The sequence below is a fragment of the Neovison vison genome, chromosome 11, assembly GCF_020171115.1.
Source record: "Neovison vison isolate M4711 chromosome 11, ASM_NN_V1, whole genome shotgun sequence".
NCBI classification, from domain to species: domain Eukaryota; kingdom Metazoa; phylum Chordata; class Mammalia; order Carnivora; family Mustelidae; genus Neogale; species Neogale vison.
In genome coordinates, this window is record NC_058101.1 from 57,046,580 (window position 1) to 57,074,450 (window position 27,871).

The following is a 27,871-nucleotide window of genomic DNA, read 5'->3' on the forward strand; positions in this document are numbered from 1 at the left end:
GGAAAATACAAAAAGCCAAACACCAAAAACAGGAATCACTGATAAGACCACTACCCATACATCACTGCTCTGCCTTTGGGTTTATTATATTTCCTTTCATTCACTTACCATATGCATGTCATTCAAATACACAAACATAACAGAATTTGTTAAATTTGTATTATATTTTAGTAGGTTTTGATGAAGTTCTAGAACCTAAGTGAGGTTCGGTGGGCTCCGCTGATGACCAAGAAAGAATTCTTGAGACATCTTTGGTGCAAAATGGTGGTTTATTTATGCACGGGGACGGGACCCGGGGGCAGGAAGAGCAGCTGCCCTGGTTGTAAGGGATGGCAGGTTACATTCCCTGCAGTTGGAGGAAGGTGAGGGGAAGGGAGGTTTCAACAGAGTTTTCATATGCTAAAGAGGGCCTACAAGGTGCCAGGATACTGGAGGCCTTGCCCTTGTGGCTTGATCAATATTGTCTTTAGACCAGCCATTAACATTAAGATAGTTGGGAGACTTTTTGGTGGGATGTCACAATCCTGCTATCAATCGTCTTTGTTAGTGAGATTTAGGACATTTGTAAGCCAAGGGAGACTCCTGTCTAACAGGATTGTGAGCTCTGCAAGTTAACTATTTGCTTATTGTTCAAGGCAGTCAGGGCTGCCTGAGGGATGCTACACGGATGACTGAGGGGGAGCGGATGGAGAGGGGGGGTGCAAGGCGCCAGCTTTTGCTTTGTCTTCAGCCAGCCTCGTGCTCCCTCATCAGTTTTATATTTCTTGTTGACATTTTCCTATGTGATTAAATGTTCTTTGAAGACATTTCAGTTACATACAGAGAAACTCCTCTTTTTGACGTACAGTTCTGAGTGCTGGCAAATGTATACATTCAGGTCCCCACCACAATCAAGATATCAACACAGTTTCTCACTCCCCCAAAACTCCCTCACATTGCCCCATTGTAGCTACCACTCCCCCCAGTCCTAATCCATGGCAACCACTGATCTATTCTCCATTCCTATAGCTTTGCCTTTTCCAGAATGTCATGTAAGTTGAATAATACTGGTATGTCACCTATAGGTCTGAATTCTTTCATTAGCAGAGTGCATCTCAGTGTTACTTATGTTGCTGCGTATACCGACAGCTGGTTACTTTCTTTTGCTAAATATACAGAGTTTTGCTGAGTATTGTATAGATGTACCACAGTTAGTTCATCCATTCACTGGGCAAAGGACATTTGGGTTAGTAAACTTGACCTTTCCCAGCTGAACAATATTCCATCCTACAGATATACCAAGCCATATGAAAACAGTTCCCTATTATTGGACATTGTGAGTTTCTCCCCCACCATTATATTTAACCATTAAATGAACTTTTTAAAAAAATTAAATCTATTTGTCTGACAGAAAAAGTCGGGGTAAGGGCAGAGGGAAAAGAAGACTCCCGATTGAGCAGGGAGCCTGAAGTGGGACTCAATCCTAGGACCCTGAAATCATGATTTGAGCCAAAGTCAGACACTTAACTGACCAACCCGCCAAGGCACTCCTAAATGAACATCTTTACACATAAATCTTTGCATGCCAAATATATATGTATACACTTGTATATATATCTTATACTATCTTAAGTAAATATCTTAAACTATCAATAAGCATGCAGTGTGCCCCGCTGAGGATAAAATATAGAAAAATATACAGATTTAGTTCTATTAGAATTTTCTAAAAATATTTTTTATAGAGCATCAGACTGGATCTCAATGCTTTGCACGATTATGAAGTAAGAAGCTAATAACTTGCTTTAATTCTAATGCAGCAATTTTAACCTGTTCAATAGGACTAGAAGAATTTCCTGTCTGAAATCCTGAGCATGTGTATCATTAAAAAGCCCTCTCAGGACATTGTTTTCCCAGCAGGAAGCTTCATCAGACAATGGAATCACCTGGTATGCAGAGAACAAGAAGAATGAATGTGCAAAGGGCAGGCTTCAGGGCTGGGGTAGAGTTAGGGCCACACAGCAGAGTTTCTGGTTACATGTGAACAGCTGAAGCCAGAGCCACTAGGAAGGGAACAATATGACTGGCACCATGTTCTGCCCAGAGAGGTGGGATTTCTCTAGATGCAGCTGCCCTGCAAATCAAAAGGGAAATAAAGAAAATTTCAGTATTGGTGTGTGGCTCCTACTTTCAAAAATATACATACATGCACAGTGCAGAAAAAATGAAATAGGACAGAAAGTATAAAGTGAAAAGTAAAAGTGCCTTAGACTCCCCATTCTTTTTTTTTTTTTTTTAAGATTTTATTTATTTTTTCCGGGCTGGGGGGAGAGAGAGAGAACGAGCGAGCATGAGTTGGGGGAGGAGGAGAGGGAGAAGCAGACTCCCGGCTGAGCCGGAAACCCAACTGGGGCTCCATCCTAGGACCTGGGATCATGACCTGAGTCGAAGGCAGACGCTTAACCAACTGAGCCACCTAGGTGCCCCACAGATTGATTCCCCATTCTTGCTTTCCACAGAGAATCAGTGTTGCCGGTTTGAGCTGGCTTCCAAGGAATATGACTTATGCTTACTTGTGCGGACACCTACACAGACCTTCATGTACCCTTTTATCTAACACAAATGGAATCTGCACCTTTTTTCACCTAACATCAGATTTTGGACATGTATCTACATTATACATTTTAGTTACTTCATTCTTTCTCATGGATGAAGTCTTACTGTATGGACATATTATAAAGGTAGCCAACCTCCTTACTGATGGACAGTGTATCACTGGAGTTTAACTAGTGTGGAAAAATCCGGCTTGCCATTAAGACACCAAGAGAGGACCTGGCCAAAAAAATGGACTCTAACCAAAGCAAATACAGTCTGACCACTGACTGAATTTTTTAAAATGGAAATTACTGAATTTTAAAAAAATTACTGAATTAAAAAAAATTAAAAGATACATTTTTTAAAAAATCATAAAACAATCTAATGTTGGCTTGGAAATTTATTCCGTGGTTTTAGACTCCATTTGAGTGCTGATCACCCCTTTTTTGCTAATGTTTATTGCGGCATTATTTACAACAGCCAAGATACAGAAGCAACCTAAATGTCCATCCATAGACAAATGGATACGGAGGATGTGGTGTACACACACACACACACACACACACACACACAGAGGAATATTACATAGCCATAAAAGGGATGTGGTTTGTTTTTTTAAATCATTTGCAACAACACAGATGGACCTAGAAGGTATTATCCTAAGTGAAATAAGTCAGACTGAGAAAGACGAATACCATATGATTCACTCATATGCGAAATCTAAAAGAAAAAAACAAATGAAAAAAAAAAACAAAAAACAAATGAATAAAAAAACAAGAAGTAGAATCAGACCTGTAAATACAGAGACAAACTGATGGTTGCCAGATAGGAGGGAGGATGTGAAAAATGGATGCAAGGGGTGGAAGATACAGGCTTCCAGTTACAGCCTGAATAAACCACAAGAAAGAAAAAAGAAAAAAAAAAAGGCACAGCATAGGGAATATGGTCAATGATACTGTAACAGACTTATCTTGTAACATATGGTAGCTACACTTGTGGTGAGCACAGCATAAGCCTATATAAGCCTGTTGAATGACCTATTGTACACCAAACTACACACCCAACAATTTTTTAATAAAAACAAAATAAAGCCCATTAAGCAGCTGCCTTTGGCTCAAGCCATGGTCTTTGGGTCCTGGAATGGAGCCCCATGTTGGGCTCCCTGCTCAGCGGGGAGTCTGCTTCTCTTCCTGCTCCTCCCCACCTCCATGTTGTCTCTCTCTTTCTCTCTATTTTAATTAAATAAATAAAATCTTAAATAAAAGGAAAGAAGTAAAATAAAATAATCTTAAGCAGTCTACACATTTGTACTAGGGCTCCTCCTGCTGGACATTTTCTACAATTGCACTTCTGATTCAGTTAACATTGCAGACTTGGATTTACTAAAAATTGATTTTTTTCTTTTGCCCTAAGATAATTAACAAATACAAAGGTATAGGTAGGCTTATTCCTTTTAAAAAATATTTTTAAGGGGCGCTTGGGTGTCTCAGTGGGTTAAAACCTCTGCCTTCGGCTCAGGTTGTGATCCCGGGATCCTGGGATGGAGCCCCGCATTGGGCTCTCTGCTCAACAGGGAGCCTACTTCCTCCTCTCTCTGCCTGCCTCTCTGTCTACTTGTGATCTTTGTCAAATAAATAAATAAAATCTTATATATATATATATATTATAGCATATATATATATTTTTTTAAAGATGTATTTATTTATTAAAGATGTATTTATTTATTTCCGAGAGAGAGAGCAGGGAGGTGCAGGAGAGGTGCAGGAGAGGGAAGGAGAAGAAGGAGAGAAGCACACCCCCTACTGAGCACAGAGCCCAGCACAGGACTCCACCTTACAACACTCCACCTTACAACACTCAGATCATGACCTGAGCCGAAATCAAGAGTTGGACACTTAACCAAGTGAGCCACCTAGGCATCCCTATGTTTTTTCTTTTAGAAAAATAAAATATTACAGAACAAGACACAGTTATACTGAGGGTCTCCATCCCAACTGAAGTTATCACTCCCTTTCCTAAAAGTAACCGCTGATAGCAATTTGGAGTTCATGTCCTTAGATCTATTTCATCACTGATGTTCATTATCATGCACAAATAGAAACACAGTTTTGTTTTCCTTTGCTTTCCATGACTGGGTTCATGTGCCTTTACATGTCACATTTTAACTTAAACTTTTCTGACTATGTGAGGTTGTGCTTGAGGGCAGCTTTCATACAAAGAAAAAAACCACTATTTGCAATTACATTGGCTTTGTGCTCGCTTCGGCAGCACATACACTAAAATTGCAATTACACTGGCTTAAAAATTTAATTCTAGCTATTAAACTTATAAATTCAAAAGCCTTATTTCCCCATAGATTTCTCTATTAATTTTGAATCATATTTTTCTATTTAAGAATCTGCCTGGCTGGCCCAGTTGGTAGAGCATGCAATTCTGGATATCTAGGGCTGTGAGTTCAAGTCTCATATTGGGGCTAAAGCTTATTTCAAAGAGAAAGAACAGGGACCTCTGGTAACTTTTTTAAAAAGTAATCTCTGTACCCAACATGGGGCTTCAACTCCAGAACCTGATATCCGGAATCTCGTGTTCTACAGACTGAACCAGGTGGGTGCCCCTTCAAATGACTTTAAATGAGCAGAACGTCCTCAAATACTTGATTCTAGAAAATCTAGAAAGAGTATTAAGTTTAATTTCAATTCTCTTAAACTTTCCATTTTTGGCTAAAAACTTAGTAAAATCTCTTATAACTTTCAGCTAAAAATCCCAAGTCTGAAATCAGTTATTTAATGGTTACACATATATACTTGGAATCACACAGCTATTTTTATATGCTAAATTCTGTAAAATGTTGCAAATAAATTAAATACTAAAAAATGCAAGTCATTCCTAAACTTACCACAGAACTATTAATAACTTGAGTTGGATTTATACAAACAGCTGATTGTTCCTTTCTAAACTTTTGCAGATTAAAAGTCCTTTACTCCATTATTCCTAACCAAGTTGAACTTGAAATTCCTACTTCTGTGTCCTGGGGTATATTGGAGGAAGAGAGATAACTCACTTTAGACAGAGAATTTGGGCCAAGATGAGAGATTTGATGTTTCTCCTTGACCCTGACTAACAAAGTGAGTCATTATTTCAATAACATAATTACATCTGTTTTCTCATATCTTCACCAATCCAGGAGATTATCAATTGTACTGAATTTTTGGCCCAAACTGAGCCCATAAGCCTTCAAGTTTGTTTTCTACATGTTTTTTCACTTGAATTGTTCATGAGAGTTTTTCCAAATGCTGTATGATTATCCTACCACTGTTACCCCTGCCTAGTTTTATGGCAATACAATCTACATGTAATATCTACATTATATTCCATCCAGTAAATGTAATCCCTTGATACAACCATTCACTTCTCATTGGATATTTAGGTCCAGCTGCCAATGCTTACACCTTGGATTCAGTATTCTAAAGAATGCTTTGGTGAACATCTTTGAGCATACAGGTTGCCCCCACATTCTTTAGAAGAGGGTACTGGAAGTACCCTAAGGTCTGACTTGGGCCAAAAATCGTGAATATCTTTATAATTCCTGATATATATTGTCAAATTGCTTTCCCAAAGCAATTTACAAGCTTACAATGGCATCAAGCATTGAATAAGACTTTTAAAATATTTTTTCACTGTTTTTGGCTAAGCCAAGTCCAAGAGGTTGAGGTGAAAATTGTACCTTATTAAATTTGTATCTCACTGTTACTAGAAAGATGAAATCATTCTCCATATTTGCCACTTGGGGATCTCTCCTGCAAATCATCCATCAATATTCTTAGCTAAGTTGTTTAAAGAAGGTATCATCGGTAAAATTCCTTCCAGGGCAATGAAAATGGAAGAAAACCTGGCAAAGAGTGAAAGACAGTTTTCTTCTTCATATTCAGTGGAATGGGGAAAGAAGTGTCAAACATAAATCTTTTCAACAATCGCTGGAAGAATGCCCAAAGAGCAAATCAGGTACTTTAAATCCCTTCCCTCTCTGCTGTGGTGTGAATCACAGTGACATTCTGAGGCAATGTGTTTTTGTGGGGGAAACAAGAACTTGACACACAAACCTGGTTGTTTCTGGCTCTAGCCGGTCCCGAGTAACTTGAAGAGATTGCTTAACCCCTTAGCATCACTGATGGGGACTGACTTGCCCTCCTTTCAGGAATGTGTTGGAAAGAAACAAGATGATGCACCCATGTCCGAAGTCCCCACCTAGAAAGTTCTGAGGAAAGGTAAAGAGAGCCACCCTCATTCACCTTACACCTCCTGTAGTAGAGGAGGTAAACTGAGGCACGGGAGGCCAGGGTGGAACCACCTGTCTGTTTCAGGAATGGTCATGTACAGTGCCATGGTTTCACAAACAGAAATTTTGGAGGCCCTGAGTGGCTCAGTCATAAAGTGTCTGCCTTTGGCTCAGGTCATGATCCCAAGGTCCTGGGATCAAGCCCCACATCAGGCTCCCTGCTCAGCAGGAAGCCTGCTTCTCCCTCTCCCACTCCCCCTGCTCGTGTTCCCTCTCTCACTGTGTCTCTCTCTAGCAAATAAATAAATAAAATCTTTTTAAAAAATTCTTTAAAAAATAAAATAAATTTTGCATGCTCTGTATCTATATAAAGTGGACAGTTGGCTTAAGACAGCAAGGAGTGGGGCACCTGGGTGGCTCAGTGGGTTAAGCCGCTGCCTTCAGCTCAGGTCATGATCTCAGGGTCCTGGGATCGAGTCCCGCATTGGGCTCTCTGCTCAGCAGGGGGCCTGCTTCCCTCTCTCTCTCTGCCTGCCTCTCCACCTACTTGTGATTTCTCTCTGTCAAATAAATAAATAAAATCTTTAAAAAAAATTTTTAAAAGACAGCAAGGAGTAAAAACATACACGTAAGTTATGCTGTAACACTATAGATATCTGCCTCTCCGGGCCTTTTGAAGTCCTCAGTTCGCTGGACTGCCTATCCTATTAAGTCCTCCCAGCAATCTTATTCTGCCCTTTCTCCACCTAAGTGAGCCATTGGTTTCTGTTTCTTGCAATCAAAATCTGCGCACACACATACTCTACACCAGACACATCTTCAACTCTTGTAGGACATTTGTCATTCCTTTGACTGCCTGGCCGAATTAAGACATTCTTTGTCTCAAATCCATGCCTCCTCAGAGTAGAAACCAATCATTGGTTCATTCACTCATTCATTTATTCATTCCTTCATTCTGAGCACCTACCCACTTGTAAGCTACCTGCTAATCTCCTGGGACACATGCATCACTGAACAGGTGAAAGTCCCCGTCCTTGTGGGACTTATGTTCTAACATGTGGGAGACAGGCAGTAAAGAATAAACTTAATGAGGAAATAAGCTGGAGGATGAGAAATAGTATAAAAAGAAAAATAGGGGGCGCCTGGGTGGTTTGGTGGGTTAAGCCTCTCTCTGCCTTTGGCTCAGGTCATGATCTCAGGATCCTGGGATGGAGCCCCGCATCGCATCAGGCTCTCTGCTCAGCAGGGAGCCTGCTTCCCAAGACCCTCTGCCTACTTGTGATCTCTCTCTCTCTCTGTCAAATAAACAAATTTAATTTAATTTAAAAATCTTAAAAAAAAAAAGAAAAGAAAAACAGAACAGCATGAGGGGTTTCACAGAGCAGTCGATGGTGTAGGCTGTAATTTCAAATACTGAGGTCAACGTAACTTCACAGAGGCCAACTAGGAGCTAATACAGTAGCTGAGAGAGTTAACCACAAGGACAGCTAGGGGAAGGACTGCCAGTGCAGGCAAAGGCCCAGGGGCAGGAATGTGCCTGGCATGTTCCAGGAAGCTACTGCAGCTGAGGCGTAGAAAGGGGAAGGGAGCAGAACAGAAGAAGGAGAGAAAAACAGGCCAGAGCAGGCTGTTTGGCTCTGGCTCTGAGGGATGTGCAGAGCCACAGAGTCATTAGCAGACAAGCCACATGACTAAGAGATTGAAAAACTACAGTCCAAGAGTATGTCTGGAACTTTCCCTAATGAACAGTTAAAATAAAAGGCTAACTCTAGCAGCTGGGTTGCAAAGAAGTCATGAGGGATGGGACAAAGTGGAAGCAAGGAGATTCATTCCGGTCTACTCAGTAATCCAGGTGGACAACGACCAGGCTGGTGGTTCCAGTAGGTGACTGCATATTCTTTCCTTTTCTCTCTTTTTGTGTCTGTCTCTGTCTAATGGACTAGTTATAAAAATTAACAAAATATTCTATGTATCGCACACAGCACAGTGTCTGGCATGAGGCCCTGATTTATACTCTTGCCCTTATAGATGAAGAATGGATCCTACGGCCATCAGGGAGCACCCACCATGTGCCAACCGCTGCAGCACGGCAGGATCTTCTCTGCCACATGGACGGATGTCACCTCGCCTGGGCATATGTTCTCCAAACCCACACCTACCTAGCAGCTCAGAGAGATGGAGAAGAGCAAGAACACAAACCTTACTCGGCAGCCAGGTCATTTTAGGGATGGGTGTTAAATTATATTATGTTAAATTATATTGTAGTTCATCACTGTGTCAATGGTTAAGTCCTGGTTATCTTGGAGAAGCAAGGAGGTTGGGTCAGACATCTACTTACGAATTCAAGACACAATCAGGATGGGTGCTGTGGTCCACACACTTTAAGAGCTTCACTGGTCTATGGTATGAAAAGAAAGAATATTTAAGGGATTATTTAAGTGACTTTCACTCATCAAACATTTATGGTGTGTAGGCAAAGCACTGGGGATACAAAGTCTCTGACCTTAAAGAACACACATTTTTTTTTTTTTAAGATTGTATTTATTTGAGAGAGAGAGCAGAAGCAGGGGGAGCAGCAGGCAGAGGGAGAAGCAGGCTCTCCTTCGAGCAAGAAGATGGATGCAGGGCTCCATCCCAGTATGACCCCAGCTGAAGACAGCCATTTAACCAACTGAGCCATCCAGGTGCCCCCACACAAACTGTTTCTTTTAAACAATATTAGCTAGCATTTACTGAGCACTTATTTTGTACAAAGAAATCTGATTATGGATTTTACACAGACCATGTCACTGAATCCTCTCAACAACCAGATGGAGCAGGTATTACCATCTCCAGTTTATAGCTGAGGAAGCTGATCAAAGTAATTTGCCCAAGTACACGCAGTAGCAGTGGCGGAGCTGAACTTGAACCTTGCAGGCACATGCCAGAGCCCAAGCATGGAACCACTTCCGTAAGCATGGACATTCTCGCTTGGAAAATCCTCTCGATGAGGTCTTTGGCCGGAAAGTTGGACTTGAGGCACACAGGTGATGGCTAGTGCCCAAGTCCAGCAAAGAAGCTGCATGGTTAGAGGGAGAAGATGCAGAGTCCCGAGATGGCAGGGAAGCAGAAGTGAGAGAGGGGCTAGGGGTTCCTGGGTGGCTCAGTCTGTTATGCATCTGCCTTCGGTTCAGGTCATGATCCCAGGGTCCTAGGACAGAGTCCCACATTGGGCTCTCTGCTCAGCTTCTCCCTCCCCCTGCTCATGTGCATGCTCTCTCTCTCTGACAAATAAATAAATAAATAGTTTTTTTTTTTTTTTTTTTAAATAGAGGAGCTGGATAGCCGTGGCACATGGAGCACTAAGGAGGCAAGCCAACAGGGGTTCTCTCCTGGCCAGGCGGCTGGAATAAAAACAGGAAATGCATTGTTCCATTTACAGAACTTGTCTACTCTCTGGTAAAGTCTATACTATGCAAGTATTTGTTCTGAGAATAGTTTGTTGCTGCTGTTTTCTGTCCCCCTGCCCCCCCCCAAAGTCATTGAGTTTTATAGAGTCTGGCTCAATGCAGAGCTCACAGTAACCAACCAGGAGGCAAGAGAGGCTCGGAAAAGAGAAGACCAGGCCAAAATGTGCAAGAATCAACTCCTGACGGCCACAGGACAGAGGACCGTGTCCCCTGAATTTTGTGGGGCAAGTGGCTGTTAGTTACATCCGGGTTGGACTTTGGTGCATTAATCTTGGTCACCCTCCCATGGTAAGTCTTTCATGTATCTCCTCTGTGCTCCCAGGAGCAAGACAAAATCCCAGCTGAACACCAGAAGTGGGAATAAGGACAGCTGAGCCAGACTTGTAAAGGAAGAGCCCCAAAGGGCAGCACAGGCGGGGACAAGCCCACAGCATGTGAAAGCAGTCTGAGTCTCCGAGACAGCCATGAGCAGGGAAGGACACTTGGGGCTCTGGCTTGGGTCACCACACTTGGCCTGATAACTTACAAAGACAGCCTCCTCCAGGGAGTTCCTGAGCCAAAGCAAACTGGTCCTAAATGTGGAATTTTTAGGCACAATTTTCTCCATCATTGAGCTGTGTTAGCAAAGAACTGCCTCTTAAGACAAATTTATGAAAATCTGGTGCTTTCTTGTGATGAGCACTGGGTATTATATTGAAATGTGGAATCTCTATATTGTTGACTTCAAACTAATTTTGCACTGTATGTTGACTAACTAGCATTTGAATAAAGACTTAAAAAAAAATAAAGTTACATCTGGTGCTTTAAAAAAGGAAGGATTCTATAGTAGAAAGAAAAGAGCATCCTTCAAAGCAACCTCACACCCAGTGACAGCCCAGAAGGCACAGAGCTGATCCCAGCAGAACACATTCAACAACCCTGTGCCCTCCAAATTCACTGCTTCACCTTTGAAATTGCACACTGATTATGCTATACCACCTACAGGTGATCATTTATACAGCTATACTGAAAACCCATTTTCTTCAGTCTCTCTTCCAGGATTTTCACAGTGCCTTCTCCACAGGATTCCCTAAAATAAAAGAACATATAAATAAAATTAAAGCGGGGGGGAAAGGAAGCTGTTTCTGGGTGTATTAAAATTTTCTATGACCAGGTTCTTCCCGGGTTATTCTCTTCTCTAAGGGAATACAGAGAAGCACCTCCAAAACTGCCGCTTCCGGGAAACCGGCGGCACCCCCAGAAGGCGGTGCACTTGGGACCAAAGCATGCGGGTCCAGAGGTCCAACGCATTGGGAGGGCCCGCAATGGCGCATGCGCATTGTGCCCCAGAGCACATCACCACCCCAACCGTCAACACTCCTCAGTGACACGCTCCAGGCCAGCACAGTACTGCCCACTTGTTCACCAAACAGTGTGTGTTAGGTTAGGCTTTCATGAAAACAAGAACATACAAATCAAAAATTATCAAAAGAATGCAAACAAACACAAAGAAAAAGAATTCATCCCAGTCGCTTATGATTAGGACTAAAGGCTGCTAATATTTTGGTGTATATCCTTCTAAAAGTCTGAAATACATTCATTTCTGGAGACTTTTAAAATATAATAGGGGGTACCTGGGTGGCTCAGTGGGTTAAAGTCTCTGCCTTCCGCTCAGGTTGTGATCCCAGGGTCCTGGGATTGAGCCCCCGCATTGGGCTCTCTGCTCGGCAGAGAGCCTGCTTCCTCCTCTCTCTCTGTGCCTGCCTCTCTGCCTACTTGAGATCTCTGTCTATCAAATAAATAAATAAAATTTAAAAATATATATATAATAGGCTTCTGGTGTCCAGTGCATTTTGTATTCTGCTTTGGCCTACATCTGTGTGTGTATGGATGGATAAGTGTGCCACACACAGACCTCTCTGCTGTTATTTTTAAATTCCTGCATGGTCTCTCTTACGTAATCAGAACATGATTCATAAAACCAGTTCTCCTTGTTGACGATCAAGGTTAATTCCTATATTTTGATGACTAAAACTAACTTTGTTGAAGCTTCATTCTCAAGCACATCCTAATTCTTTGCTTCCTTAGCATTAATTCCTGGAAGTACGTTTTCTGGTACTAAGGTTTTGAATTCGATTTAAGGCTTCTTGATGGTCTTAAAGCAAAAAAATGTAACCGAGTAAATCTGAAAATCTAATTGGCTTTATTCAACGATTCAGTGATTCAGGCATAGAGCAGCATCCTTCTAGTAAACAGGCAGGTGCTCTGAGAAGTCCTTGGACATGGAAGGCTTTGTATCCTCAGGAGCGTGAGACAAGGAAGTTACTAGTGAAAGAAAAGAAAGGATTATTCCAGGCCAGGTCATCTTCTCTTTGCTGGGAAGGGAGAGGGGCGGATTTAGTGTTATTACTGTTGAATCCCCCAATAATGGGTCCATGGTCAAAGGAGCAAGACTGATACAAAGTGAAGGTCAAGCAAAGCTTTATTTCGCGCCAAGCATCAAGAACCAAACCGACCGTCAAACAGACCGGTCTGGGCCGCCCCTTACAGGCAGGGCGACCCCTCCCTGCCTCACAGACTAACTTTGATAGAGCAAAGGCCGTGTGGTTGGGCCTGGCCACACACAGGTGGCCAATGAGATTGTAACACAAGAAGGCTGCACAGTCATGCTAGGTCACACACGGGTGACCAATTGAACTACAATTCACCCCATAGTAGCTATTTGAACTAGCCTATCACCTTGGTCAGAATTGGCAGGGCCCACACTGCTTGGTAGCTAGGGAGACAGTATGCGCGCCGTACCGATTGGATGTCTCCACCTGACCCGACTCATCCCTGCATTTGGGCTGTTATTTCCACCTGACCTGACCTACCCTTGTGTTTGGGCTTTGTTACCTGGGACTGGTTTGCCCGACTTGCTTTTAAGTAAGTTCCCCGGGGCGGGGGGGGGGGGGGGGGGTGGGGGGGTGGGGGGCAGGGTCAGTTTAAGTTTTACTGCATAAACAACAAAATGGCTGTTCAACCGAGGTGGGGCTGCTCTGGCTAAAAAGGCCTTTACAATTACTACTGGTCAGGAAATTTCAAACTGACCTTTGAAAGGTCACATTTCTGGGAGAGGCTGAAACTTGGTTTGCTACTGTGGGGAGAAATGACTGTATTTGGGACCCACTGTTACTTTGTTGTTGTTGTTAAGGAAGTATAGTTGATACACAAGGTTACATTAATTGGGCCTACTGTTTCTTTTGCAGCCATAGGCAGTGCCAAACAGCACCCTCTGCTGGGCACACCAACACCGTGTGAGTGTTCACTTCCCCACACACTCATCCACGGGGAGTCCTCTCCTGTGGCTATAATTCAGCAGGGGCAAACAGCACGGATACAATAGCGCCAGCTGTGAGAAGCAGGCATGGCATTCATTATCTCCAGCAAGGCCTGCCTCAGTTTACCCAGAATGAAAAGGGAAACAGCCTCCCCACTGTAACACTAATGGAGGTGGAGTATACAGAGTGGAAATGAGTGACTGGAGGAAGTTTTCACAAAAGAAGTGGCATTCTAGGCATTACAGGAATGATGAGGGCAAGGAGTTGAGTGACCTCAAGTTTTAGAATCTAGCTAAAAAAATGCGATGAAGTTCTTCTCCTGGATGAAGTTCTTCTCCTGAGCTAATTCTCAGCTCATTACTGACAATTTTTTAGAAAGCAATAATGTGGTGGTTTCAGGACACCTTGATATAAAGGTTAGTGGGTTATATTACTATATATATATTTTAAAATAACAGCAGTTAAAACAAAGCCAACCACAATTGGGTATCAGCCAGGATGTGGGAAACAAAGGCAGAAGAAACTTTATTGCATTTCCTTACCGCCCACTGACAGATCCATGAAACAGGCAGAATGACATTCCTCTACGGGGCTCAAATGTCTCTAAGTTAATACTTCGCTAAGGACAAAAGGAAATCCTAGCCCAAACCTCCCGCTACACCCCGCCACTCGCCGGACAAATGTGACTTTCTGCCAGGAAACTCCCAACTATCTTAATGTTAATGTCTTGCTTAAAAACCACCTTAACTTGACAAAGGCAGGCCTCAGGTATCTTGTGGGTTCTCTTTAGCATATGAAAATTCTTTTGAAACCTCCCTGACCTCACCCTCCCAACTTGTAGGTATAGAATGGGCCACTCCTCTTGACCCAGATGCTGCTCTTTTCGCCCACCAGTCCTGTCCCCACGCTTTAATAAAATCACAGTTTTGCACCGAAGATGTCTCAAGAATTCTTTCTTGGCCGTCGGCTTTGAACCTTAATATCGCCTTTCCTACATCAAGCCATATTGTTTTTAGCTCTTTGTCTGTACGTTTTGTTTTTCCCTAAAATCTGAGCAGTTCAGGATCCTCATTTCCTTAGCTCATGACCCATAACTCCAACTCTGCAGCACAAACATACAACCATGAGCTCTGGGCCCTTTTATCATCTCGCCTGTACCAGAAATGTTGGTCCAAGATAATGCTGAATTGCAATTTCCTTATCTCACTAAAGATAGGTTCAAAGGGCAAGCTGTCTCTGATAGACACGTTAAAACAAGCAAGCAAGCATAATTTCTAGACAAAGATGAACTTCCCATAGAAATAAAAATACTATACACTGTTTTTTATGCAACGTAAGTATAATTTGTCTTCCAGGAAAAGAAATGCAGATTGTGGTAATACTACATAGTAAGTAATTTGCAAATTTAATCTCTTAAGACAGGAAAAAATAATCGCTCATGATGCAGCGAGTCTTAGAGGGTTCAGGGAGCCTAAAATGGGGAAGTTGCTAAGATTCTCCCTGTACATACTCACTGGGGTTGGCAATACTTTTCATCGATGGTCTGAAGAACAAGGCCCCAGCAGGCCTCTGAGGCTTGACATGGCTGCACTTGGACCAGGCTGGGTGTCCTTGGCTTGTCTCTGAATCATCTGGGTTTACATTTCTTACCCTCCGTTTTTTCCAGCAATTCTCCTCGCTGATGAGAAGAATGAGGTCAGGCTTGCATTTATCCAGGGATTTTCCAGAAAATATGGATCTTAACAGTTTCCTTGCTCAGTTATCTGAGACCCAGTTGTGGAAATGATTGTTCTCTGAGAATAAATGCTTCATTACAGAGTCCTTGGGTCAATTCTGAGAACTCCTGGTGGGGGCTTTCTAACAACCAGGAGAAGAAACTGGCTTTGACTCACACAAACGCATCAGGAACTCTCCTACCCAGTGCTTCCCAGGAAGCTCAGAAAGGAACACCCTTTTCCTGGCTGAGAACAGTAACTGAATAAAGAAGGCAGATCCTCTCTGGGCTCAGGACTGGTTAGTGGCATTTCCAAAAAGTCAAGACTTTGTCTTTCTTTACCCATGACATCAGAAACAGAAAACGCTGTAATTTCCCCAAAAATGAAAGTGTAAAATGGGCTCGAGTATAGCATATTCAAGAGAAGTATGTTTGCACAATTACCATCATTGGTAACACGCTGACTTACACTTTTGGTTTTCCGATTTCATGCATAACCCAGATCTCAATTCGTGTGATTTTATCCTTCTGGAAGTAGGGAATTTCAAAATCTGCAAAAAACCTAAGAAACAGGAAAGACAATTTTTTTGGTAAGATTTTATTTATTTATTTGGGGGTGGCGGGGAGAGCACAGAGGGAGAAGCAGATTCTCCACTGAGCAGAGAGCCCAATGCGGGGCTCCATCCCAGGACCCTGAGATCATGACCTGCCCAAGGCAGGTGCTTAACTGACTGAGCCACCCAGGTACCCCAAGAAAGACAATTTTTAAAAAAGATTTTTATTTATTTAGAGAGAAAGAGAGCAAGCAAGTGAGAACACGGGCATGTGAGCAGGGGGAGAGGCAAAGAAAGAGGGGGAGAAAGAATCCCAAGCAGATTCTACGCTGAGTGTGGAGGTCACCTGAGATGGTGACCTGAGCCAAAATCAAGAGTTGGAAGCTTAACTGATTGAGCCACCCAGGCACCCCAACATTTGTTTTTTCTTTCTTTTTTTTTAAGATTTTTTTTATTTATTTGATAGAGAGAGATCACAAGTAAGCAGAGAGGCAGGCAGAGGGGGAGAGGGAAAGCAGGCCCCTGCTGAGCAGAGAACCCAATGAGGGGCTTGATCCCAGGGCTCTGAGATCATGACCCAAGTGGAAGGCAAAGGCTTAATCCACTGAGCCACCCACTCACCCCCACCCCAACATTTCTTAAAGTCCTAAAGCAAGAGGATATCTTTCCCATTTTATTTTTAGTTATTTGCACATTACTTTTGTTGGAAAGCTTCCAGAGTGTTCTATGGGAGTATTTTTGGCCTTTATTTTTAGGTTATTTATTTCATTCATGCATTCATCAGCTATTAATGGCAGAGATGTATAGATGTGGCTCTGACCTCCAGTTCATTCAACTGTCTTTGCTTTACCTGAATTTACAGAAGCAAGCATTATGCTGATGATTAAGATGATTTTCTCAAGCTTCCACTAGAAAAGACTAAAACACACATCCTGGCGTTCTTTGCTGTATTTGTTGATGTTGGTGTTCTTACCCTTTAACAGGATAGGCTCCTGATGGCTCTGAACCATTCAGCATGACAGAGATCACTCCAGAACTCTCCCTTGCATACTGTAAGAAGAAACAAGCATTTTGATTAAATTAACATGTTACTTTTTTTCAGCAATGAAATTAGCAATTTTTAAAAATTGACATTCCTCATGTGAGCAAGGATGTACTAAATTTGACATCTCATACAGCTGGTAGGGATGAAACTGGCATCTCTTGGAAAGCAAATTGCTTGAAATGTCAAAAACTCATAGACTCTGTAATTCCATGGCAGAATCTACTCTTGGAAAACCATGTGAAATAATCAGTTTCCAACACTGTATCAGCTGGAATAGACTAAGGTATGCTGCCAAACAACCTCAAAATCACAGTGGCTTTAAACAACAAAGACTTGGGGCTCCTGAGTGGCCCAGTCAGTTAAGCATCTGCCTTTGGCTCAGGTTGTGATCCCAGGGTCCTGGAAGTGAGCCCTGCCTCGGGCTCCCTGGTCAGCAGGAAGACTGCTTCTCCCTCTTCCACTCCCCCAGCTTGTGTGCCCTCTCTCTGTCTCTCTCTGTCAAAAAAATAAAATAAAATAAAATCTCAAACAAAGTAAAAGCGACAAAGATTTATTTCATGCTCCCACTACATCTTTATCACAAGTCCACTGGGGTTTTGTTCCATATGTCCTCAAGCTGATGAAGAGTCCGTATCTACAAAGTCATTGATTGTCAGAGAAGGTAGAAGTTGACAGTGGCAAATCACTGACCAGTTTTGAGACACTTCTACCCAGAAATCACAGTCACTCCCTCTCACATCTCATTGGCAAGTCCTAAGAAGTCACAGGCAAGTAACATCAACAGGCAGGGGAATGCAAACCATGTTTGCAGGAGATGAGGCAGACATATTTTGCAAGCAGTTCTAAGGACCATCACAAGCACTGTGCACAAAGGCGTATACTGCAGCCTTGTTTGCAAGCCATCTAAAATAGTGAAGAAAAAAGGAATAGCAAGTAAGTAACTCATAGTACTTAAGTGTCTGAAATATCAGCCAGCCATTAATAAAACTGCTAAAGATTTGCAAACATAGAGGAAATATGGATTTATAAAGCAAAATGCAATATTAGGAAGAAGCAGCATGAGCTCTACTGTGCTAAAAATAAATAAGCAAAAGTCTGGGAATATTAGTCAACCCCCCAAGTTTCCCAAGGAAGAGATGGGTCCAGAAAAAGTTCAGAAATCTTCACTTCAAAATACTAGCAGAACATTCAATATCCCTGATAAGAGGTTTATATTGGAGTGAGGTGGGGGGCTGGGAAGGCAAGTGGCACTGAGATAGCCCTGGCTGGACCTAGTGATGCCCAATACCAGCAACAGCAAACCAACAACACACTTCGTGTCATGCATGTCGCAGGGTGCTTCCAAGCAGTCAATGCTAATGGTCATGGTCAAATCCACAAATGCCAAGGTCTGATGACCATGCTGCTGAAGGGATTGCCTTCAGGCAGTAGTAGGCATATATGTGATTAATTTTCTTATCTGTATTTTCTATTATTCATCACTTTTTTATCCTGAGCAGCTATCACATTGATAAGAAAAAAATGTAATAAAAAATGCATGCAGATATAATGAAGTTGTATGATATAGTGGTTGAAAAATTTGTTCCCTGGCTCCTCCACTTATTAGCTCTGGAATAATTCTACGTAATAAGTTGAACAGGAAGAAAATACAAAAATAAGTCTGCCTAAGTTTTTTGATCTCTTTGTGCCTCATTTTTCTTATCTGTAAAACAGGGGTCATAAGGGTCCCTGATCTCACAGGATTGTTGTAAAGATTAATAATTTAAATAATTTAAAATAATAATTATTGGGATACCTCAGTAGCTCAGTCAGTTAACCCTCCGACTCGGCTTCAGCTCAGCTTGATCATGGGATCAAGCTCTGTGCCAGGCTCCAGTGCTCAGTACAGAGTCTGCTTGAAATTCTCTTCCTCTGGCCCTCCCCCCGCTTGTATGCATGCTCTCTCTCTCTCTCTAAAATAAACAAATGTTTAAAATCTTTAAAAAAGTAAATAAAAATAAAACAAAATAGTAATTATTAACATGTATTGAATACTTCTCTGCTACAGTTCAAACCCTTTCCTCATCATTGAACTACCTCTCCTTGTGCATAGATGATCCAGCACAGTCTAAGGGCTCATACGATGTGGGCATGATTCTTAGTTCCTTTACGAGAATGCTGACACTGCCCCTAAGTTGCTGCTATTATCCTACATTCAGGTGATGATGCCCCGTAACCTCCATGAGGGGCTCTGGCCGCCCAGCACTCAGGGAGTGGAGTCTCCACCGGAAATGGAGCCTATGGGTAGTGAGCATAAATGGGGTGCTCCCACTGGAGCAGCAGGAGAGCTCAGGAATAAACCGTGACTTTTGCCTGGAGCTGGCCCTCTACCCTGCTCCACCACAGCATGGAGGAGGATTTAACCAAAGTCATCTCACTCTGATCAACAAGGGACCCTGTGGGTACCCGAAGATCCAGCATGAGACAAAAAGGGACATGGCCAGCCCTGAGAGGGAGTTCGTGGTGGTGGATAGCAGGACCCTGAAGTCCACTGGCCTCCCAGTCAACAGAACTAACATTTACTAGATTGCCATCATCTCTGGTGACAGTATTCCCTGACGAATAGACCTTCGGTAAGGGGCCATTTCTGTGTCTCCAGTTACCTTCTCCTCGCCTGTCACCCACCACCTCCTAACACCTCCTCTATCATGAATAGCAGCCTTGGGGACATTTCTGACCCCCATATCTGGATCTCAGGTGTCCCAGCGTCTCACATGAAACAGGTGCCACCCCTGATTGCTTTACATAGCAATCAAAATCATACTGCTTCCAAAACTAAGAGCGGCCACATCACAATAGTAATAATAATGACTATTTAATATCCTCATCTATATGAACACTCACTGAATATGTTGGCTGCACTAAGTATTTAGGCTCCTTAAGTCCTCACTCCTTTATGGAGTAGAAGGCGTGAATCAGAATGTGGTGAATGTGAACAGCAAGACAGCCTCAGAGACGTTAAATCACGACCCAATGGTTCTGTCTCTGAACCCCTCTGTTCCGTGTTCACATGTCCCACATGTGCTCAGCCTCCCAGTCAGCCTTCCCAAGCTCACCTGCATAGAGGCTCTTTTCCAGAAAGAATCCACAGCGTTGTTCTCACAATCTTCTGATGTAGGGCAGGACTGGTAATCGAGTCCTAAGGGGAAAACAGACAGACAGTGTTTCATTTCAAACATTGCATCAGAGAAGAATTAATTTAAAACATTTGCTGACTCCACGAAATCTGTATTTAGCCTGTGTTCAGAAGTTTGATGTTCACAGTTCTGCCTACCCGACCCACAAAGAACCCAAGCTGTGTTGAGAAGACAGGTGTCATTTTGCTTCACACAAATGTGAGGAAGGCAAAGACCCAAGCAGTTGGCTAATGAGTGAGGCTGCCGACCACCCAGCATCATCTTGTCAGCTCGGCTATTTCTTTACTGAGGTTCCAGTGAAGTGATTAAAAAACAAAATAAAACAAAACCTTTGCTCGGCTGGGTGAAGTGCCTTCTATAGTTAGCCCTGGTCTTGGAAGTAAATGCAGCAAAAATACACCAAGAAAGTGATAGTCTTTAGCCAGAAAACAGAAATGCTATGACATTTAAACATACAAAGTATTAAAATGTATTACATTAAAAAAACTCTAACGATGGGGCACACCTGGGTGGGCTCAGTGGGTTAAGCATCTGCCTTCAGCTCAGGTCATGATCTCAGGGTCCTGAGATGGAGCCCCGCATTGGGCTCTCTGCTCAGAGGGGAGCCTGCTTCTCCCTCCCCCTCTGCCACTCCCCCTGCTTGTGCCCTCTCTCAAATACATCAATCGAATCTTTCCTTCCTGGAGGACAGGGATGGGGTTAAACCTCACAGGCTCTAATCTGGTTTCCTTGGTCTTTCTGGTGACCAGCCCCCATGTGAAGCCAAACAGGGGCCCCCAACCACTCCTCATGTCATTATCACACACAAGACACTCTTATTACTCCTCACATTCCCAGGGTTTTAGGAGCTGTGTGCCAGGAACTGGGGACAACAACCGAATATTTGTGATTATACCATTCTCTCCCTTCCTTCACATTCTTTTTCTCACACTCCACATATCTCTCCTGCAACATAATCAGACTTCCTGGTCACTGTGTATCGGATGAATGGCCACATCCATTGACCTGAACCCTGCCATTTTCTATCTCCCTCCCAGAAAAAGCCCCATGCCATCTGGCCCTCCTTTATTCCTCTACCCTCACAGCCTATTACTTACTGCTGTTCCTTAAATATACTAGACGTCACTTCTTTGCACTGGCTGTTCCCTCTCTTAGGAAATGCTCTTCCTCAACTCCTTCAGATCTTTGCTCAAATACCTTCACAGCAAGGCTTTCTCTGGACATGAATGTGAACCTGCAACACTGTCCTCCCTCTTCCTCCTCCTTTCTACTTTCTACTCTCTTTCCTGTTCTGTTTCTCTATGTAGCCCATGTAATCTTATGGCACACGATTTGACTTGCCTGTGTCTTGTCTTACCTCCCCATCTATAATGTAAGGATGGGGTATTATTTTCCTGTTTTATTCTCTGCTGTGTTTACAGTGCATAGAGGCAGAGAATAGGTACTCTATTACTCACAGTTGGATAAAGGAATGAATGGAGGAGAATACAGAGAAATGAACTTAGGCTAACTTTTAAAGTGACTCCAGTCCCTAGGCAGGAAGAATCACCAATTTTCATGAAGGGAACACCTCCTTCCACCTCCTTCCCTGTCCACCCTTCAAGACTCATTGAGAACCAACAGCTGGTGGGAAGCTTCCCAGACTGGTCTAGGTGGGTGTCTCCGATACTGCTTAGGACCTGGCCTTTCCTGCATCAGAGCACAGTACGAAAGAAATGACCCGCACAAAGCTATAAGCCCACTGAGGATGGGGACTGCTCTATCTCCAGGTCTCAGAAGGATCTGGATGCATAAGGAGAGTTTTTCCTCACCACCAGGCCAGCCCTTGTGACTTTCACTGTGATTTTAATCTTAAAACATCTCTGGTACCTGGAGTGGCATTTAAGTGCACAAGCTTCAGAATCCATCAGAAGAGGATTAACTCCTGGCCCGACTCCTTCAAGTGACTTAACCTTCTCAAACTTCAGTTTCCCCTTCTGGAAAATGAGAATCCTGAGGCCAGGTTGGGCAGGGCAGGGCAGGGCAGGGCAGGAAGCATGTGCCCTGGAATCAGACAGTCTGACCCTGCTGCTTTCTAGCGATTCACTCCTCAGCAACTTTCTTAATCTTGCTGTGCCTCAGTTTCCTTATTTATCACAATAGGGATTAGGAGAGGACTTATCTACTGCTGGGGCTGCTGCAGAGATTAAATTAGTTAGTAAATGTCAATATATGCTTACAGAGTAGCCAGCAAAAGGTAAGTGCTTTTTCTCTACTATTGTTATTATTAATTATTATTATGACCACCTACATCAGATGATTTAGGGGGAATCAAATGAGACAAATGCATAGGAAATCATTTAGCACAAATGGCAAATGCACAGTATCAACTTAACCAGAAGCTCTTACTCTCCTTGTGATTTGTCCAGGAGTCTTACCTGAGGCATTTTCCTGTCGACACCAGCTCAGAAAATCTCCAATCCTCCCGTATAGAACACTGCACAAAGGCAAAAAGCGAAGGCCATTCTCTGAGTAGCTAGTGACCAGGAGGTGGTTGTTTTCCCAGAACAGAGACTAAGGAAAAACAAACACAAAATTAACATGAAAAATCAAAGCAGATTTTTTTCAGCCAGGCAGTCCATTTCTTTCTTTCTTTTAAAAAAGATTTTATTTATTTGTCAGAGAGAGAGTACAATCAGGTAGAGTGACAGGCAGAGGCAGAAAGAGAAGTAGGTTCCCTGCCAAGCAAGGAGCCTGATGCAGGACTGGGATCATGACCTGAGTGGAAGGCAGAGGCTTAACCAACTGAGCCACCCAGGCATCCCCAGGCAGTTCACTTCTTATTCAACTCTTGACTTCTCTGACAACAAGCAAACTTTTTCTTTGTCTTTGTTTGCCCGTTCAGAGAGTGCTATGATCTCTCCTCCATCATTCCAAGGGTATCCTGCACACATTAAAAAAGTACTTTCCCTGTAGTATATATATGAATCTTTAACCTCTTGATTTAAAAAGATCTTGTCAGTCTGTCTGATCTTGGGCAAGGCATGTCAGAGCCCTCTGCCTCAGTTTCCACGTCTGGAAAATGGAGAGCATGAGCCCTTTCTCTTCTTCCACAGCCGTGTTCAGGAGGTTATGTCACACAAAGAGTGTAAAGTGCCACAGAAATATGTTACTTTTATATATTTATATTTATTTATGCCTCAGAAACATGTTACTTTTATATTGTATTTTATGACCTCCACTATAATGCTCAGTGTTTTCAGATAACACTAACAGAAATAACAATAGCCTCTCATGATCTCATTAGACCCTCAGTAGTCCAACTGGACCATCCCTAGACTGGAAACTTCCCAGAGGGCAGGGGCTGTTTTGTTCCCCACTGCAGGTGTCCTCCAGCCTTAGCACAAGGTCCAACACATGGAAGGAGCTCAGTAACTATTTACTGAGTTCATCAACTAGCACTAAAATCTATGAAAGAGAACATTTAGGGTTCTTCTTTTTACTGGCAGAGAGACAGCAAGGTTCAAAATGCAAATTATTCTTTTTTTTTTTTTTTAAGATTTTATTTATTTGACAGACAGAGAGCACAAGTAGGCAGAGAGGCAGGCAGAGAGAGAGGGAGGAGCAGGCTCCCCACTGAGCAGAGAGCCAGATGTGGGGCTCGATCCCAAGACCCTGAGATCATGACCTAAGCTAAAGGCAGAGGCTCTACCCACTGAGCCACCCAGGCACCCCTCAAAATGCAACATATTCTTAAAAACTATTCTTTTTCAATTTATTGTCTCTGAACCTTCCATCTCCATTTGTAAATTTTTTAAAAAATGTTAAGATTTTTTCATTGGTAAACATCAATGTTACCTGATTTTACAATGAAAATGAAAATTGTGTCATCGAGAAACAAAGCTATCTGACTTTTTAAATTTTTTTTTTAAAGATTTTATTTATTTATTTGACAGAGAGAAATCACAAGTAGGCAGAGAGGCAGGCAGAGAGAGAGGAGGAAGCAGGCTCCCTGCTGAGCAGAGAGCCGGACGCGGGACTCGATCCCAGGACCCTGAGACCATGACCTGAGCTGAAGGCAGCGGCTTAACCCACTGAGCCACCCAGGCGCCCCGATCTGACTTTTTTTTAAACTCAAGGTATTGTTCTAAGTGAGCATTTTATGTAGATTTTCTCATTTACTTTCATTTTATTAGAACTCAGAATACAGACATGATTTTCTTAAAGAAACTGCTACTGAACAGCTAGAACCTTAAGGTCCCTTAAAATAAAGAGAGATTGGTCTTCAGGGAAAATACTGAGGGTAAGGGTCCTCTGAGCCACTTGGAAGTTCAGGCCTTTGGGGCCAGTTAGGACACAAGTTATTCAAAATTGCCTACGGGCAGAGCCCCAGGGGAAAGGTGTGGCAAGATCCTTCTGTAGTGATTCCCCACAGAAACTGTTGCCTTAGGAAAGTTCCTTCGGCCCAGACAGGAAAGAGACCCAGGATTGCCACTGAAGACAAAGATGCCTTCCCACCAGAAAATTCAGGGGAGTTTGCTACTTGACTTTTTAAATTAGTTAAATTTAAAAGAGGCTCATAGACCCCTGGCACCGTCTATCTCTATAGGGGCGGAGAGGAATGTTTTTACCTTGTCTCTGGGAATGGAATGTCTGGAGAGGTCAATAAAACGGTCATAGTCTGAGGGAAGGACGGAACAGGGATCCTTAACCAGCACCACTTTGAAGGCTTCCCATATAGCTGTGCAGTTCCTGCCCCTGTGCAGCACAACACATTTAAAAAAGAAAAAAAAAAAAAAAACCACATTATGAGGTGTCATGAAGTATTGCCATTTCTAAATACTCCAACAGCTTTCTGAGCAGTTTTGCCATTTATTAACTGTGCAGAACTGGGCAGAAAAAAGACCGCTAACTGTCCTGTCTTGTGCATTAACGCCCAGTCAGAAGAGAAGAAAAACCTAGGTGATAGATTTAGGAATCCAATGGTGGAAATGGCTCTCAGACTCTGTGGCACACATTTTTCAGCTCTAAGGAACAGAGTCTTGGCAGGATCTCCTGGAGATGAACACAAAAGGCACTATGCTGGAGGATGACAATTCCAACAAACCATTCAGGCTCCCGACGCCAGGGGCCTCTCCATTGAGACTTAAGGTGTTGCAGAAAAATCACCAGACCTGCGAGAGACCAAGTGACCCTGGGAGAAGTAGGAGAACTCGTATTTATTTTACACCCAAGTACCCAGCTGAGCTCGTGTTCCAAGTTCTGGGCCCCAGGCAGTGGGTTATAGGGCTTTTATAGGAGGCTGCAGGCAGTCAGGGTCCAAGGGCTATGCTGACTGCTGGCAGGCGGGTTTAAACTGGGGGCATGGGAGCAGCTTTGGGTGGGAACATTAGTAGTTGCAGGGAGCCTGGGGCAGGAAGCCGGTTTACCGGAGCAGAAGCCGCTGGTTATCTCCTGCTCCCAGTAGGGCTTCTGGTTTTCTTTTAACTTGTTGTCAGTAACTTTCCATCTTCTGGGACCCCCCCCTGGCCTGGGCCTACTCCGGATAATTTTCCTCTTCAAAGGTCCACTGGGGCGGGGGGCACATTGGTCAGGCCAGTGGACCAGTGAGTTAGTTAGGGATAAGGTTACCAGGGACCACAGTGAGAAGTTAAAAGGAATACACAGTTTTGTTCCGCCAGCATGTTTATTGGTCAGGTTCGCAAATCCTGTGAACTGCCCCATTTCTGGGAAACCCCCAAGTCACTTAAGAATGCGGCAGATGTTCTTGGGAAATTACGGAGGCCCGCCTTCGTATGCAAACCCCTTCAATGCCTTGCTCAAGAGATTACAAAGGTTTTACTAAGTTCTTCTGACCAGCTTTCTCTTTGTAGGGAGTTAACTCGCCCAGATGTTGCTGGCTGGCAGCCTAAAATAGCCCCGAAATTTACGTTAGAGGAGATAGCGCTTTGAGAACTATCTCCCCCTCTCCTTACTTGCTGTAAATTAACAGAAACTGTCCGCTCAAGCAAGAAGATTTGGGCTGATCTATTGGCGGACACACCTCCCGCCCTCACCCTTTGCTTTCCGTAACACTAAAGCAGACAGGACGCCCTCTGGTGACAGCCACACTCTTCAAGTCCATCCTAGCTTTCCAAAAACATTTCCCAAGGCATTTGTAACTGTTGTGTGGGGACTAGGTAATATGGGTGTTCCTTATATTATTCTCTGCTCTTTTTATTTGTCTGAAATGAAACAGAAAAAGAAAAAAAAAACTGGCACAAGAAAAAAAAATTATGAAAACCGAAAAAGTAGGTCCAAAGAAGGAACAAAAGTTAGAAGAGTGGGGGTGCCTGGGTGGCTCAGTGGGTTAAAGCCCCTGCTCAGGTCATGATCCCAGAGCCCGCACCGGGCTCTCTGCTCCGCGGGGAGCATGCTTCCTCCTCTCTCTCTGCCTGCCTCTCTGCCTACTTGTGATCCCTGTCAAATGAATGCATAGAATCTTTTAAGAAAAAAAAAAAAAGAAGAAAGAAATAAGAAGCACTGTGCTGGCAAGAGTGACTCAAACTCATAAAGTCCTGTAGGTTTCAGAGAATCTGAAACTCTAATTCCCCAAGTCTCTGTATTGGACCAATTTCCAGGTCCGCCATCCCGGGTCTGACCATTCTGGCTAAGCATACGCGCACACACATATTCTCATTCTCTCTCTCTCTCTCTCTTTCTTTCTCTTTCTTTCTCTCCTTATCCTTAGACGTACCACGCTCTGCTCTTGGCTCCCCGGACCTTTAGAATCCCACCTCCCTCCGCCCCACCCCGCGCACACCTCTCGCGTGGAGAGACCCCTACCCTTTAGACTCCATCTGCCCCTCCGAACAGCCTCCTCCCCTCTACCCTTCCCCGCTTCCGGGGTCCTGCTCACCGCGGGTCCGGATTCACCAGGGCGTCATACTCCGCGCACCGGCCCAGGATAATGCTCTGGAGGTGCCGTGTGGTTCCCTCCCCGCGCCAGCGGGCGCCCGCAGCGCTCGCGACCACCAGCAGCTGCAGCAGCAGCGAAGGCGTGAGCCGCCGGGCTGTCATCGCCGCGACTCTGTTCCTCCAGCTCTGTCCCTACTGACTCACTTTCCATCCCTCGCCACCGTCCCTCCTCCCTCCGGCCTCGCTGCGCAGTCAGGCACTCCCAACCCCGCTCCCTGGCTTTCCGCCTCTGCTAGCTGCTTCAGTTCTAGGATTGAATTGGGACTTCACTGGTGATAGGATTCTTGCTCTTGGCTTTTTTTTTTTTTTTTTAAGATTTTATTTTTAAGTAATCTCTGTAGAGTATTGGGTATACGAAGGTGGGGCTCGAACTCAAAACCCGGAGATCAACAGTCGCAGGATCTAAGGACTGTGACGTTTTTGCTTTTAATTGCGGTATAGTTAACATTCAGTGTTATAGGAGTTGCAGGTGTACGACGTAGCGATTCATCAGTTCCTTACGCTACTCAGTGCTCACCCCTCACCGCCGCCCCCGTCACCTTAGGTTATTATATTCCCTATATTCCCCGGACTCTACTTGACATCTCTGTGACTTATTTTATAACTTATTATTTTATGTACCTTTTAAACTTCTTCAGTTATTTTGAAGAGGAAAATGGTACCCACAGCAGGATCAGGCCAGGGGGTCCCAGGTGATGGGAAGTTACTGACAACAAGCTAGAAATAACCAGAAACCCTACCCGGAGAAAGAGAAAACCAGCGTCTTCCTCTCCTGTAAAGAGGCTTCCCGCCACAGGCTCCCTGCACTACTGTTCCTGCCTAAAGCAGACCCCGCCTTCCCAGTTTAAACC

General features: G+C 43.6%; 1 protein-coding gene and 1 long non-coding RNA gene across 5 annotated transcripts; one reads left to right on the plus strand and one right to left on the minus strand.

Moving 5' to 3' along the window:
* Window positions 1-1,439: 1,439 nt before the first annotated feature.
* Window positions 1,440-27,303, minus strand: BST1 (bone marrow stromal cell antigen 1). Of its 4 annotated transcripts, none has more exons than XM_044226079.1 (9): window positions 26,962-27,276; window positions 24,695-24,821; window positions 22,502-22,637; window positions 20,004-20,086; window positions 16,837-16,913; window positions 15,779-15,871; window positions 11,279-11,365; window positions 9,186-9,245; window positions 1,440-2,110 (listed from the first exon to the last, which is right to left on the minus strand). In XM_044226079.1, the coding sequence occupies exons 1-9, from the start codon at window positions 27,120-27,122 to the stop codon at window positions 2,011-2,013; spliced, it is 924 nt and encodes a 307-aa protein (XP_044082014.1). In that variant the 5' UTR covers window positions 27,123-27,276; the 3' UTR covers window positions 1,440-2,010. The 4 variants fall into 4 exon arrangements, with proteins under 4 accessions (XP_044082014.1, XP_044082016.1, XP_044082017.1 ...); XM_044226081.1 differs by lacking the exon at window positions 26,962-27,276 and adding an exon at window positions 26,889-26,905; XM_044226082.1 differs by lacking the exon at window positions 1,440-2,110 and having other exon boundaries at window positions 11,242-11,365; window positions 26,962-27,287.
* On the plus strand, window positions 8,162-11,107 carry LOC122890463. The gene is made up of 3 exons (XR_006381075.1): window positions 8,162-8,731; window positions 8,876-9,062; window positions 10,159-11,107. It is a non-coding gene; the product is annotated as an uncharacterized LOC122890463 (long non-coding RNA).
* Window positions 27,304-27,871: the final 568 nt, after the last annotated feature.